The sequence below is a fragment of the Aegilops tauschii genome, chromosome 3 (assembly GCF_002575655.3).
Source record: "Aegilops tauschii subsp. strangulata cultivar AL8/78 chromosome 3, Aet v6.0, whole genome shotgun sequence".
NCBI lineage: Eukaryota > Viridiplantae > Streptophyta > Magnoliopsida > Poales > Poaceae > Aegilops > Aegilops tauschii.
The window spans coordinates 570218632-570234861 of NC_053037.3; the positions used below are offsets into that span (position 1 = coordinate 570218632).

At 43.8% G+C, this 16230-nt stretch overlaps 1 protein-coding gene across 1 annotated transcript; it reads left to right on the forward strand.

Annotated features, from left to right (window-relative positions):
- Window positions 1-13855: 13855 nt before the first annotated feature.
- Window positions 13856-16230, forward strand: LOC109732846 (FBD-associated F-box protein At5g60610). Its single transcript, XM_020292049.4, has 3 exons — window positions 13856-14995; window positions 15096-15230; window positions 15436-16230. The coding sequence occupies exons 1-3, from the start codon at window positions 13931-13933 to the stop codon at window positions 15853-15855; spliced, it is 1620 nt and encodes a 539-aa protein (XP_020147638.1). The 5' UTR covers window positions 13856-13930; the 3' UTR covers window positions 15856-16230.

Genomic DNA, 16230 nt, shown 5'->3' on the forward strand with positions numbered 1-16230 from the left:
AAAGGAATCCATTAACAAGGTTGATCAAGTCTTGTTAACAAACTCTTTCCGAATAACATGAAACCAGAGAATTTTCGAATAACACTAGGTTACCTCAACAGGGATATGCATGTCCCCAACAATAAGAATATCATATTTCTTCTTGACAGTGGGAAGAGGGAATTCAAAACCTCGAATAGTAATCATTGAAATTATTCCAATAGAATTGATACTGTGGACTTGAGGTTGTTTCCTCGGAAAGTGTACCGTATGCTCATTACCATTAACATGAAAAGTGACATTGCCTTGGTTGCAATCAATAACAGCCCCTGCAGTATTCAAAAAGGGTCTACCAAGGATAATCGACATACTATCGTCCTCGGGAATATCAAGAATAACAAAGTTCGTTAAAATAGTAACGTTTGCAACCACAATAGGCACATCCTCATAAATGCCGACAGGTATAGCAGTTGATTTATCGGCCATTTGGAAAGATATTTTGGTAGGTGTTAACTTATTCAAATCAAGTCTATGATATAAAGAGAGAGGCATAACACTAACACCGGCTCCAAGATCACACAAAGCAGTTTTAACATTGTTTCTTTTAATGGAGCATGGTATAGTTGGTACTCCTGGATCTCCAAGTTTCTTTGGTATTCCACCCTTAAAAGTATAATTAGCAAGCATGGTGGAAATTTCAGCTTCCGGTATCTTTCTTTTATTTGTAACAATATCTTTCATGTACTTAGCATAAGGATTCATTTTAAGCATATCAGTCAAACGCATACGCAAAAAGATAGGTCTAATCATTTCAGCAAAGCGCTCAAAATCCTCATCATCCTTCTTCTTGGATGGTTTATGAGGAAAAGGCATGGGTTTCTGAACCCATGGTTCTCTTTCTTTACCGTGCTTCCTAGCAATAAAGTCTCTCTTATCATAACGTTGATTCTTTGATTGTGGGTTATCAAGATCAACAGTAGGTTCAATCTCTACATCATTGTTATTGCTAGGTTGAGCATCAACATGAACATCATCATTAGCATTATCACTAGGTTCATGTTCATCACCAGATTGTGTTTCAGCATCAGAAATAGAAATATCATTGGGATTCCCAGGTGTGTCAACAACAGGTTCACTAGAAGCATGCAAAGTCCTATGATTTTTCTTTTTCTTCCTCTTAGAAGGACTAGGTGCATCAACATTAGTTCTCTAAGAATCTTGCTCAACTCTCTTAGGGTGACCCTCACGATACAAAGGTTCCTGAGTCATTTTACCCCCTCTAGTCATAACTCTAACAACATTATCATTTTTCTTATTATTTAATTCATTGAGCAAATCATTTTGAGCTTTAAGCACTTGTTCTACCTGAGTGGTAACCATAGAAGCATGTTTACTAATAAGTTTAAGGTCACCTTTAACTCTAGAAATGTAATCACTCAAGTGTTCAATCATATAAGCATTACGTTTCAATTGTCTACCAACATAGGCATTGAAGTTTTCTTGTTTAACAATAGAATTATCAAACTCATCCAAGCATTGACTAGCAGACTTATTACGAGGGATACCACCTTCATCAAATCTATAGAGAGAATTTACCTTTACTACCTGTGTCGGGCTATCAAGACCATGTATTTCTTCAATAGGTGGTAAATTCTTAACATCTTCAGCTTTAATACCTTTTTATTTCATAGATTTCTTTACCTCTTGCATATCTTCAGGATTGAGAAATAGAATACCCCTTTTCTTTGGAGTTGGCTTAGGAGTTGGTTCAGGAAGTGTCCAATCATTATCATTACTCAATATATTATTCAATAGCAATTCAGCTTGCTCAACAGTTCTTTCCCTGAAAACACAACCAGCACAACTATCCAGGTGGTCTCTGGAAGCATCGGTTAGTCCATTATAAAACATATCAAGTATTTCATTTTTCTTGAGAGGATGATCAGGCAAAGCATTAAGTAATCGGAGAAGCCTCCCCCAAGCTTGTGGGAGACTCTCTTCTTCAATTTGCACAAAATTATATATTTCCCTTAAGGCAGCTTGTTTCTTATGAGCGGGGAAATATTTAGCAGAGAAGTAATAAATCATACCCTAGGGACTACGCACACAACCAGGAGCAAGGGAATTAAACCATGTTTTGGCATCACCCTTTAATGAGAACGGAAATAACTTAAGGATATAGTAATAACGAATTTTTTCCTCATGAGTGAATAGGGTGGCTATATCATTTAATTTAGCAAGATGTGCCACAACAATTTTAGATTCATAGCCATAAAATGGATCAGATTCAACCAAAGTAATTAAATCAAGATTGACAGAGAAATCATAATCCTTATCAGAAATACAGATAGGTGAAGTAGCAAAAGCAAGGTCATATTTCATTCTAGCATTCAAAGATTTTTTCTTTCAGCTTAGCTAACAGTTTCTTAAGATCATATCTATCTTTTGCAAGCAAAAAGACCTCTAGCAGTTTCTTCATCCATAACATAACCCTCAGGCACATCAGGCAATTCATATCTAGGGGGAGAATCTTCATCATCACTTTCATCAATATTATCAGTTTCAATAATTTCATTCTCTCTAACCCTAGCAAGTTGTTCATCAAGAAATTCACCTAATGGCACATTATCATTAAGCATAGCAGTAGTTTCATCATAAGCATCATGCATAGCAGAAGTGGCATCATCAATAACATGCGACATATCAGAATCAATAGCAGGAGTAGGTGTCGCAAGTTTACTCATAACAGAAGGTGAATCAAGTGCAGAGCTAAATGGCAGATTTTTACCTCCCCTCGTAGTTGAGGGATAAATCTTAGTTTTTTCGTCTTTCAAGTTCCTCATAGTGATCAACAGATATAAATCCCAAGTGACTCAAAGAATAGAGCTATGCTCCCCGGCAACGGCGCCAGAAAATTGTCTTAACAACCCACAAGTATAGGGGATCGCAACAGTTTTCGAGGGTAGAGTATTCAACCCAAATTTATTGATTCGACACGAGGGGAGCCAAAGAATATTCTCAAGTATTAGCAGCTGAGTTGTCAATTCAACCACACCTGAAAGACTTAATATCTGCAGCAAAGTAGTATGGAAGTAACGGTAACGGTGGCAAAAGTAACAGTAGCAGTTTTTGTAGTAATTGTAACAGTGGCAACGGAAAAGTAATTAAGCAAAGATCAATATGTGAAAAGCTCGTAGGCAATGGATCAGTGATGGATAATTATGTCGGATGCGATTCCTCATGCAATAGTTATAACATAGGGTGACAAAGAACTAGCTCCAGTTCATCAATGTAATGTAGGCATGTATTCCGAATATAGTCATACGTGCTTATGGAAAAGAACTTGCATGACATCTTTGTCCTACCCTCCCGTGGCAGCGAGATCCTATTGGAAACTAAGGGATATTAAGGCCTCCTTTTAATAGAGCACCGGACCAAAGCATTAACACTTAGTGAATACATGAACTCCTCAAACTACGGTCATCACTGGGAGTGGTCCCGATTATTGTCACTTCGGGGTTGCCGGATCATAACACATAGTAGGTGACTATTGACTTGCAAGATAGGATCAAGAACTCACATATATTCATGAAAACATAATAGGTTCAGATATGAATTCATGGCACTCGGGCCCTAGTGACAAGCATTAAGCATAGCAAAGTCGTAGCAACATCAATCTCAGAACATAATGGATACTAGGGATCAAACTCTAACAAAACTAACTCGATTACATGATAAATCTCATCCAACCCATCACCGTCCAGCAAGCCTACGATGGAATTACTCACGCATGGCGGTGAGCATCATGAAATTGGTGATGGAGGATGGTTGATGATGACGACGGCGACGGATTCCCCTCTCCGGAGCCCCGAACGGACTCCAGATCAGCCTTCCCGAGAGAGATTAGGGCTTTGTAGCAACTCCGTATCATAAAACGCAATGAATCCTTCTCTCTGATTTTTTTTCTCCCCGAACGTGAATATATGGAGTTGGAGTTGAGGTCGGTGGAGTCTCAGGGGGGCCACGGGGCAGGGGCGCGCCCTGCACCCTCGTGGACAGGGTGTGGGCCCCCTGATGCTGATTCTTTCACCAGTATTTTTTATTTATTCCAAAAAGTGTCTCCGTGAAGTTTCAAGTCATTCCGAGAACTTCTATTTCTGCACAAAAATAACACCATAGCAATTCTACTGAAAACAGCGTCAGTCCGGGTTAGTACCATTCAAATCATGCAAGTTAGAGTCCAAAACAAGGGCAAAAGTGTTTGGAAAAATTAGATACGTTGGAGACATATCATGGTGTCTCGGCACGACGAACTGTAGAAATGGTGCATACTCAGGGAGAACACTTGTACCTTGAAATTTAGTGAGAGATCATCTTATAATGCTACCGCCGTACTAAGCTAAATAAGATGCATAAAGGATAAACATCACATGCAATCAATATAAGTGATATGATATGGCCATCATCATCTCGTGCCTTTGATCTCCATCTCCAAAGCACTGTCATGATCACCATCGTCACCGGCTTGTTGACACCTTGATCTCCATCGAAGCATCGTTGTCGTCTCGCCAACTGTTGCTTCTACGACTATCGCTACCGCTTAGTGATAAAGTAAAGCAATTACATGGCAATTGCATTTCATACGATAAAGTGACAACCGTAAGGCTCCTGCCAGTTGCCGATAACTTTTACAAAACATGATCATCTCATACAAAAATTTATATATCATCACGTCTTGACCATATCACATCACAGCAAGCCCTGCAAAAACAAGTTAGACGTCCTCTACTTTGTTGTTGCAAGTTTTATGTGGCTGCTACGGGCTTAGCAAGAACCGTTCTTACCTACACATCAAAACCACAACGATTTTTGGTCAAGTGTGTTGTTTTAACCTTCAACAAGGACCGGGCGTAGTCACACTCGATTCAACTAAAGTTGGAGAAATAGACACCCACTAGCCACCTGTGTGCGAAGCACGGCGGTAGAACCAGTCTCATGAACGCGGTCATGTAATGTCGGCCCGGGCCGCTTCATCCAACAATACTACCGAATCAAAGTATGACATGCTGGTAAGCAATATGACTATTATCGCCCACAACTCTTTGTGTTCCACTCGTGCATATAACATCTACGCATTGAACTGGCTCGGATGCCACTGTTGGGGAACGTAGTATTTCAAAAAAATTCCTACGATCACGCAAGATCTATCTAGGAGAAGCATAGCAACGAGGGGGGAGAGTGTGTCCATGTACCCTCGTAGACCGAAAGCGGAAGCGTTTTATCAACGCGGTTGATGTAGTCGTACGTCTTCACGATTCGACCGATCCTAGCACCGAACGTGCGGCACCTCCGTGTTCAGCACACGTTCAACTCGATGACATCCCTCGTACTCTTGATCTAGTTGAGGCCGAGGGAGAGTTCCGTCAGCACGACGGCGTGGCGACGGTGATGATGAAGTTACCGGCGCAGGGCTTCGCCTAAGCACTACGACGATATGACCGAGGTGTGTTTCTATGGAGGGGGGCACCGCACACGGCTAAGAGAAACTTTGGTGTGCCTTTGGGGTGCCCCTCCCACGTATATAAAGGGGGGAGGGAGGAGGAGGCCAGCCAAGGTGTGGCACGCCCAAGGGGTGGAGTCCTACTCCAAGTAGGATTCGCCCCCCCCCCCACTTTCCAATTCCTACAAGGAGAAGGGGGAAAGAGGAGGAGAGAAAGGAAAGGCCCCCCCAACCCCTAGTCCAATTCGGTTTGGGCCTCTAGGGGTGCGAGCCTCCACCTGGCTGCTGCCTCCTCTCTTCCACTAGGGCCCATGAAGGCCCATTAACCCCCCGGGGGGTTCCGGTAACCCCCGGTATTCCGGAAAATATCCGATACACTTCGGAACCATTCCGGTGTCCGAATATAACCTTCCAATATATCAATCTTTATGTCTCAACCATTTCGAGACTCCTCTTCATGTCCGTGATCTCATCCGGGACTCGGAACAACCTTGGGTACATCAAATCACATAACTCATAATACAAATCGTCATCGAACGTTAAGCGTGCGGACCCTACGGGTTCGAGAACTATGTAGACATGACCGAGACACATCTCCGGTCAATAACCAATAGCGGAACCTGGATGCTCATATTGGCTCCTACATATTCTACGAAGATCTTTATCGGTTAAACCGCATAACAACATACGTTGTTCCCTTTGTCATTGGTATGTTACTTGCCCGAGATTCGACCGTAGGTATCATCATACTTGGTTCAATCTCGTTACTGGCAAGTCTCTTTATTCGTTCTGTAATGTATCATCCCGCAACTAACTCATTAGTGACATTTCTTGCAAGGCTTATAGTGATGTGCATTACCGAGAGGGCCCAGAGATACCTCTCCGATACTCGGAGTGACAAATCCTAATCTCGATCTGTGCCAACTCAACAAACACCATCGGAGACACCTGTAGAGCATCTTTATAATCTCCCAGTTACGATGTGACGTTTGATAGCACACTAAGTGTTCCTCCGGTATTCGGGAGTTGCATAATCTCATAGTCATAGGAACATGTATAAGTCATGAAGAAAGCAATAGCAAAACGATCATAGTGCTAAGCTAACGGATGGGTCTTGTCCATCACATCATTCTCTAATGATGTGATCTCGTTCATCAAATGACAACACATGTCTATGGCTAGGAAACTTAACCATCTTTGATTAACGAGCTAGTCAAGTAGAGGCATACTAGGGACACTCTGTTTGTCTATGTATTCTCACATGTACTAAGTTTCCGGTTAATACAATTCTAGAATGAATAATAAACATTTATCATGATATAAGGAAATATAAATAACAACTTTATTATTGCTTCTAGGGCATATTTCCTTCACGTCTCCTCGAGACCGGCAAAGGAGAGAGGGAAGCGGCGACATCGCAGAGAGTTCCACTTGTGGAGCTCGAGTAGGAAGTATCCAATATGTCGCGCCCGGCCCCCCAAACTCCGTCCATCCAGCCACCGACAAGGAAGGCGTTGTCTGGCCCGCCCGAGACAAAGGTTGATCCAATGCCGATTGGGCCATTTCATATGGTTTTCTGGCAATGCATGCGCCGGAGGACAACGTGTGTCACTCGTAACAACTTCAATAGGCATGACCAAGCATACACGGTGGAGGTGCCCGGTCTGCCCATGGCACGTTCTACGGAATGACACAGCATGCCACAATTTGTATTGCTCCTTTCTGATCAATACCTTGCATTCTCTCTCAGGCATGATCAATTAGTTGCATACACCGTTAGTTTATTTGTAATCATGATAATTTTAGGAGAATACCATGTCGGACATGATCAATGACAATCAAGAAACTACCCAAATTGACTTTGAATTGGCGGATCCAAATTGTCGATGTTTGAAGTTGGCCGAACATCAAACCCTAACCCCAACAAGAAAAGAAAGGCAAAGCTCGCCAAGGCAAGAGGTCCGGCATTCACAACTTCTGAGGATATCTTGTTCATTAAAGCTTTGTGGAGCACAAGCATGGACTCTATATGTGGTACAGAGCAAAAGGGCAATAGGTATTGGGAGAAGATCCATAACCACTATCATGAACACAAAGAATATGCCAAGCCGCATCCTATCATGACCACCCACAATGTGAATTCTCTCCAACATCGATGGGTGATCATTCAAGAGAAAGTAAACAAGTATGTCGGCTATTATGCACAAGTGCTTGGCCGCCCTCGAAGTGGGATGGGAGTGTCAACTCACGCAAGTTGAATTGCTTCTTTTTTGTGTTCTCATTGTTTGCTTATTGTTTGATAGAAGGTGGTGGCAACCACTATGTACCAACAAACAGAGAAGAAGTCATTCGGTTTTGGCTATTGTTGGGTCATATTGGATGGCAAACCAAAGTGGCCACAACTTGTGAAAGAGATCAAGGTCGGCAAGAGGAAGAATGATGGCATAAGGTCCCACCAATCAATTGGGTTGGATAAATAAGAGGGAGGAGTTGTAGGGGAAATGGAAAAGCCATCGTTCAACTGAATAACCAGCAAGTGATGGGAAAAAATGGGAGAAGGGGAGGGCCGCCGGTGATGCCGTGATACGTCTCCATTGTATCTACTTTTCCAAACTCTTTTGCCCTTGTTTTGGACTCTAACTTGCATGATTTGAGTAGGAACTAACCCGGACTGACGTTGTTTTTAGCATATTGCCATGGTGTTATTTTTGTGCAGAAATAAAAGTTCTCGGAATGCCTTGAAACTTCACGGAGATGATTTTTTTAACTAATAAAAATATTGGCGAAAGAATCAACCAAGGGGGCCCACACCCTGGCCACAAGGGTGGGTGCGCGCCCACCCCCCTGGGGCGCGCCCTTCGTCCTTGTGGGCCCCCTGGACCTCCACCGACCTCAACTCCAACTCCATATATTCACGTTCGGGGAGAAAAAAATTAGATAGAAGGATTCATCACGTTTTACGATACGGAGCCGCCGCCAAGCCCTGTTCTTCCTCGGGAGGGCAGATCTGGAGTCCGTTTTGGGCTCCGGAGAGGGGAAATCGTCGCCATCGTCACCATCAACCATCCTCCATCACCAATTTCATGATGCTCACCGCCGTGCGTGAGTAATCCCATCGTAGGCTTGCTGGACGGTGATGGGTTGGATGATATTTACCATGTAATCGAGTTAGTTTTGTTAGGGTTTGATCCCTAGTATCCACTATGTTCTAAGATTGATGTTGCTATGACTTTGATATGCCTAATGCTTGTCACTAGGGCCTGAGTGCCATGATTTCAGATCTGAACCTATTATGTTTTCATGAATATATCCGTGTTCTTGATCCTATCTTGCAAGTTATAGTCACCTACTACGTGTTACGATCCGGCAACCCCGGAGTGACAATAGTCTGGACACTTCCCGGTGATGACCGTAGTTTGAGGAGTTCATGTGTTCACTAAGTGCTAATGCTTTGGTCCGGTACTCTATTAAAAGGAGGCCTTAATATCCCTTAGTTTCCAATAGGACCCCGCTACCACGGGAGGGTAGGACAAAAGATGTCATGCAAGTTCTTTTCCATAAGCACATATGACTATATACGGAATACATGCCTACATTATATTGATGAAGAGCTAGTTCTGTGTCACCCTATGTTATAACTGTTGCATGATGAATATCGTCCGACATAATTATCCATCATTGATCCATTGCCTACGAGCTTGTTTCATATTGATCTTTGCTAACTTACTTTTCCGTTGCCACTGTTATGATTTCTACAAAACTGATACTATTACTTTTGCCACTGTTACCGTTACTTCCATACCACTTTGCTACTAAATATTTTGCTGCAGATATTAAGTCTTTCAGGTGTGGTTGAATTGACAACTCAACTGTTAATACTCAAGAATATTCTTTGACTCCCCTTGTGTCGAATCAATAAATTTGGGTTGAATACTCTACCCTTGAAAACTGTCGCGATCCCCTATACTTGTGGGTTATCTTGCCGCCGCAACAAAAATTGGGAGAAGGGGAGGATTTATTATCAATTTGATCGTTTGAGCGCTTGCTCACGACTGATTTCCAGTTCTCTGCAGCCTACAAGCTTGTTTCATATTGATCTTTGCTAACTTACCATGGGCTTGCTCATGACGCGGTAGGCTCCTACTGTTTCTCACCATCTCAAGCCGCATTTCACCCGAACACTTCATACACGCGTGAGGCTTGTACATCCAGCATGCCTTTGAGATCCGCTTTACGAGGTGAATATGCTAACGCATTTAGAGAATTAGAGTTGATTTCATGTGTTGACACTCATGACCCTTCGTGGGGATTAGATGGCTTCGACAAAATATTTTTCAAATGTATCTATCAAAAAGACAACACGACTTTCTGTTTCCACACTTTGTCATTTAATTGTCGGTAATCATTCCTCTTTGCAATTATTGAAAGTGGAATTATTTTATTTATACAGAAAAATATACTTATTTATAACTCACTCGAATCGTACTTCTGTTTTACGAATATATTATTAATATTTGTTTGCATGTTTAGTAATAAAATAATGTTGCTAAGTATTAATTATATTTTTCTTTGTTATTAAAATTTAATGTATATAATTTAAAATGCACTTGCATTTTGGTAAATTAAGATATATTTTGTATAGAACATTTTCCAATTTTTCTCCTCCTTTGAGACATTAATTAACTCTTAACCAGATCTTCAAATTGAATACCATTACTGTAAAAGGTAGGTGTCAAAAGTGCACGGCCTGTGTGTGCTCATGTATATTTTAATATCTTTAAATATCTTGGCAGAGATCTCTAAAGCATGTGTCTAACAAATGTCTAACTAATGATATGTAATATATGATTAGATAAGCAAATTTATAGAAACTTCTAGAGCATAAATTTAAACGTTGGTATGGTTCTTTACTAGATTTTCATTGTCAAAATGTGTATTACAAGTTGTAGTGGGTTCAATAAGATAGTGTGTGCATGTTCAATACGTGGTACTAAAAATGACATTATTAATTGTTTTTCTTTGCGGGTGGAAATATTGTATTACTCAAGCCAACAAATAATTACAATCAGCGGTGACTAGCTCAAGCACACTCGAGGGTCCAGAGCCAATCCAAGTCATGGTTCTTCCCTTTGTACGAGCAAAGTTTGCTAGACTATCGCTAACCTGATTTTGAGTACGGTTTACATGAGTAATACAATTTTCACGGAGAGATAAGAGATATCTAATCTCTTTGACTAATGAAGCATAAATAGACCTATCTTTATCTTGCCCTTGGATCAACTTTATAGCAACAAGTGAATCCATCTCAATGGCCACTGGACGATCACTTCGCTGGATCGCTAGAGATAACCCTTCCATGCAAGCACACAGCTCTGCCTCCAAAGCTTCACGACACGAGTAAAGTGTTCTGCACGCTGAAAAGATTATGCCTCCCAAAGGGTCCCGTAGTACCATACCTGCTCCAGCCCTGCCAGCATCAAAAGATCCGTCCGTGTTTAGCTTTACCCACACCTCCGGTGGTGCAACCCACTAGGGGACGGGCGGTGAGGGTGCTGTATCAGCCTGAAGTAATGTGCGGTCATAAGAGATGATTGATTTCCCCTTGGCTGGATCCATATATGTGTTCATTTTAATAGCAATTAAAGACTCCAAATAGCTGACAAGGAACCTCCTCGATACTTCAAGAGGCGGCGGAATCTTGTTGTGCACTATCTCATTACGTATGAACCAACACCTCCAGAGTGTCATGAGAAGCATGGACCTCTCTATTTCATGTAGTGGCTGTAGCACATGGAATAGCCATTCCTTCCCGACATTCACCACAGTATCCACTGCCGGAAGGTTCCAAACTTCCGACATATACATCCATAATTCACGTGCTCTAGGGCAGCGACATAACGGATGGAAGTTGTCTTCTGGTTCCACGCCACACACCGGGCATATATTGGTGATTTCCAAGGTCCTCTTATGCTTATTAACCCAAGTAGGAAGGGAGTCTGAGACCACTCTCCAAGCAAAGTTTTTTACTGTTCGGGGGATATCCATTTTCCATATCAAGTTCCAAATGGCTCGGCAGCCCTCCAGATTAGTGCTAGACACTGGTTGGAATTCTCTGTTGGCTTCATCAAAAGCAAACTCATACGCCGACTTCACCGAGAATTGGCCAAACCTTCCTGGTCCCCATGCAAGTGTATCCTCCTCATGCCTTGGAGACGCTCTAATTTTAATGGTTTCATCCACATCACAAGGCCAAAAGTAATTCTGCAGCAAGTTCATATTCCAAGATCCATTGTCATTAAGGAGTTCAAATACATAGCGGATACGGCAATTACCTCTTGGAGAGACAGGTTTGAAAGAGTGGGGTCTAGGGATCCAATTGTCTCTCCATACATGAATACTTGCTCCATTGCCAACTCTCCAGACTAGGCCTTTTTCAGAAGCTCTAGTCCATAACTTATGGCCTGCCAAGACGGGGAAGCATTACCAGAAAAGACCGTGTCCTCAAGCTGACCATCTGGGTAATAACGAGATTTTAACAATCGAGCACAAAGGCTCTCCGGCCTATCAATAAGTCTCCAAGCTTGGCGTGCGAGGAGTGCTTGGTTGAACAGTCTGTAGTCGCGGAAACCAAGCCCTCCTTTACACTTTGGCTGCAACAAATAATCCCAAGACTTCCAATGTACTTTCCTGCGTCCATCTTTAGAGCCCCAATAGAAGTTTCTAACCATCCTTGTTAGGTCATCACAAACTGAGAACGGAAGTTTAAAAACGCCCATGATGTATGTTGGGAGAGATTGGGCAACTGACTTGATTAGAACTTCACGGCCAGGTTGCGCCAACCACCCGCCTCCCCACTAGATAAGTATCTTAGTGAGACTAGCTTGCAAATTTGGGAACCGTCCCTTAGACATCCCACCTTCAGGTGTAGGAAGACCCAAATATTTTTCCTCAAATTCTGCCTTGGTAACTTCAAAGACAGCCCGAACCGCATTCTGGGCAGCCTCTGGACATGCATGCCCAAATAATATGGAGCACTTGTTTAGATTAATGCTCTGGCCAGTAAAACTTGCATACAGGTCCAATATCTCTTTGACTTTCAAGGCTTGATCCTGTGCATTTTCTTAACAAAGAATGATAAGAAAGAGGAGAGGTACAAGCTCATGTTGAATATGCAAAAAAAAGGATCAATTGGGACTGGGAGAGGGCAAATAAAGAGTTGGCAACTGAGAGCAAGATGTTGGCAATTGAGAGGGAGAAGATAGAGTTGTAGAAGAAAGAGGCATGTCTCAAATGGGAGATCAAGAGGGTACAGGCTTTTGGAGAAATAGAGATTGAGAATGAGAGGTTGCAACTTGCTCGAGACACGGAGGATTCGAGAATAATGTTAGCAGACACAAGCCTTTTGGATGAGTAAGGAAATATATGACTCGCCAAGAGGAAGAAGGAGATCAACGAACGTAGAAAGTACGAGGCGGCGAGAGCAGCGATTGTAGCAGTGGAGCAGGCGACACATATGGTAGCAGAGGAAAATGCGGCACCGATGGAGGTAGAGCAGGAGATAGAGGAGACGGCATAGATGGCATCCGGCCAATGATCCGACCGATGATTGATCCGCCATGCTCATACTTGAATTTCATTTTTCCATGTTGAATTATGATTTATTTAGCTTTGTTACTTCGTTGAACTGTTGAATTGTGATTAATTTTGTGTTATATGATCCACGTGCATGCTTTTCATGGATTTGAACGTTTGCATCTGATAATTGTGCCTGCCCGGCAGTAAATATGAGGGGCCGCCCAGGCTTGTCCATGGGTGCGTCAGGGCGTGTCCACGGAAATCCATGGAAATTTGCCAAGTCCGGTTGTAGATGCTCTTATGCCTTGGTTTACTAATATGTAATTGGGTTCACTTTTTTAAAACGAAGTAAAAAATTACACATTGAATATGAACAAATGAAGTAAAAATCTATACGTTGAATTCTTTTAGGGAAAAAAGAACTGCTACTACAATAGTTTTTGACAGTAAGAACTACTAGTACTACACAATTTAATTTTTGTAGGGCAACTTCACAATTTAATATTTTTAGATTTAACTACACAATTTAAATTATTTAGGGCAACTTCACAATTTATTTATTTTAGATTTAAACTACACAATTTAAATTATTTTTGAGCAATAAGTGCACAATTTAATTTTGTAGTGGTACACACAATTTAATTTGTTTTTAGGCAACTACACAATTTTAAAAAAAAATTAGGCAACTACACAATTTAAATGGACGTTCAAATTGAAGAGAAGCTGTTTCATGGGCTGAGGAGAGACCTGATTCGGACATTTGGCCCAATATTTCTCGCTCGCTAGCGACTTGCCGAAACCCTCGCCTCCATTCCTCAATCATTCCCCAGGACCAAACCCTCCTCCGCTCTCCGCCTCCGCCCACCACCGGCGGCCATGGACGACCCGCAGTTCCTCGTCGGCACCCCCAGGAGCGAGCTGCTCGCCAATATGGAGCGCGAAGGCCGGGACCCTGCGACGCTCGACGTCGGCATAAATCTGGTGCTCTATTTCGTCTACGACTACCTCCCTCACCCGCCCGTCTCCCCCGGCTCCGCCCCCACCCTCTCGCTCGCCGGCGCGTCGTGGGTCTCCGACGGCGTCGACCGCATCAGCCGCCTCCCCGATGTGCTCCTCCGCGACATCATCTCCCGCCTCCCCGCCAAGGACGCCGCGCGCACCGCCGCCCTCTCCTCGCGCTGGCGTCCACTCTGGCGCTCGGCGCCCCTCGCTCTTGTCGACAGCCATCTGCTTCCGGACGGCGGCGCGGCCGGGCAGTTCACCATCGGCGCTCCCTCTCCCCGCGCCGTCACCGACGCGGTGTCCCGCGTCCTCGCGGCGCACCCCGGACCCTTCCGCTGCGTCCACCTCACCCGCAGCACGATGGAGGAGCACCGGGGAGAGATGGCGCGCTGGCTCGACATCCTCGTCGCCAAGGGGGTTCAAGAACTCGTCTTTGTCAACCGCCCTTGGCCGCTAGACCTGCGCCTCCCGGCCACGCTCTTCAGCTGCGCCTCCCTCACCCGCCTCTATCTCGGCGTCTGGAGGATCCCGGACACCGCCGCCGTACCGCGCGGCGCCAGATTCCCCAACCTCAAGGAGCTCGGCCTCTGCATGACTGTCATGGAGGACCGCGATCTGGCATTCATGCTTGAAAGAAGCCCCGTCCTGGAGTCCCTCATCATCATGGGGAGCCAGACCGGAGTGCGCCTGCGCCTCGTCAGCCAAAGCGTGCGGTGTGTTCAGCTGGGATATACCTACTTGGAGGACATCGAGGTGGTGGATGCACCTCGCCTGGAGAGGCTCTTCCAGTCGGATAATTTTCGCCAGAGCGAGCTCACTGACCCCAGCATCAAGAACTGCTCTTCCAAGATCAAGATTGGGTGTGCACCTAACCTGCGTGTGCTGGGATACATTCTGCCAGGAGAGCAAGAGTTGGGGATTAGCAACACCGTCATCGTGGTACATCCTAATTTAATTTGCATCTCTGCCGTTTCAATTAATAACAATGCCAATGTATGATCCCAATTAGTTTATCTCTCCTTGGGTGCATTATTTACAGGCTGGGGCCAAGGAGAGCATTGCGCCTAGTGTCCAGATTTTGGCCATAGAGGTGCAATTCGGTTGCCGCAATTCGATCAAGAAAGTGCCTGGTTTTCTCAGATGCTTTCCTAACCTGGGGACCCTCCATGTCCAGGTAAAATTGGTTAACTTAACTACACTTGCTGCATTGTCAGAGCTGATTATTTATCCTCATAGACAAATAATATGTAAGATCCCTGAACATATTAGTCAGATTAATTATACGATTGATGGCCTGCTGCAGCATGATATGTCCTCATAGATAAGATCCCTGAACTATGCATGTGCTAATTTGGCCTGCCGATTGATTTCATTTGCAGTCCCCACGCATACCTAAAGAGTCCACTGGCAAGGTCAATCTCAAGTTCTGGCAGGAGGGTGGCCCCATCAAATGTGTCCTGCAGAGCTTGAAGAAGTTGTTCTTCTACGAGTTCCGTGGGTCAAGAAGCGAAGTTGCTTTCCTCAAGTTCATCGCGGAGAGAGGTCGGGTGCTGGAGCAGATGGTGGTCGTGGTGGCCAAGGAATGTTTCTCTCCGGGAGGTGATGGTGTGAATGCCAAGCTGAAGCCTCTGACCAACGCAAAATGGAACAGCAAAGGTTGCAAACTTGAGCTCTTCAAGAGCCCACTCACTGATGTGGCAGGTCCAATTTGCAGCCACCGACATGCTTCTGATTTGGGGTTTGCTGATCCCTTTGACCTCAAGTACTACTACAAATCCGAAACAATCTCCGTAAGTTAATTAGTAGCAGCATGCGGTACCTCTTGTGGTGCAAGACTACTGGTACCTAGCTAGATTTTGTGTTGTTGGGCCTAACAGTCAGGTGCTAAAAAACCTGCATTTCTCCTGGCAAGCTTTCTGCATGATGAGGTTGTTACAAGGCTTATGTGGCTGGATGCTGCACGATGAGGTTGAATTAGATAAAAATATTGTGGGGTAGTTACCAATTTCTTCAATCAACAGGGCTATCTAGTAGTGTGTTTCTGGTTTGTCCAACTACAATGTCATTACTATCTCGTGCAGTTGTTGATACCATGAATCAATTTGTTATGCACTAGATAGGTCTCGCTGTCGACTTGAGTGAGTATTAATTAATTACCGCAATTCTGGTCTTTA

Excerpts from the sequence above, each read along its gene's own strand:
- LOC109732846 (XM_020292049.4), top strand. The coding sequence starts at position 13,931 with ATGGACGACCCGCAGTTCCTCGTCGGCACCCCCAGGAGCGAGCTGCTC. Across the intron at positions 14,996-15,095 it reads TTAGCAACACCGTCATCGTG|GCTGGGGCCAAGGAGAGCAT; the intron begins GTACATCCTAAT and ends CATTATTTACAG. Across the intron at positions 15,231-15,435 it reads TGGGGACCCTCCATGTCCAG|TCCCCACGCATACCTAAAGA; the intron begins GTAAAATTGGTT and ends TTTCATTTGCAG.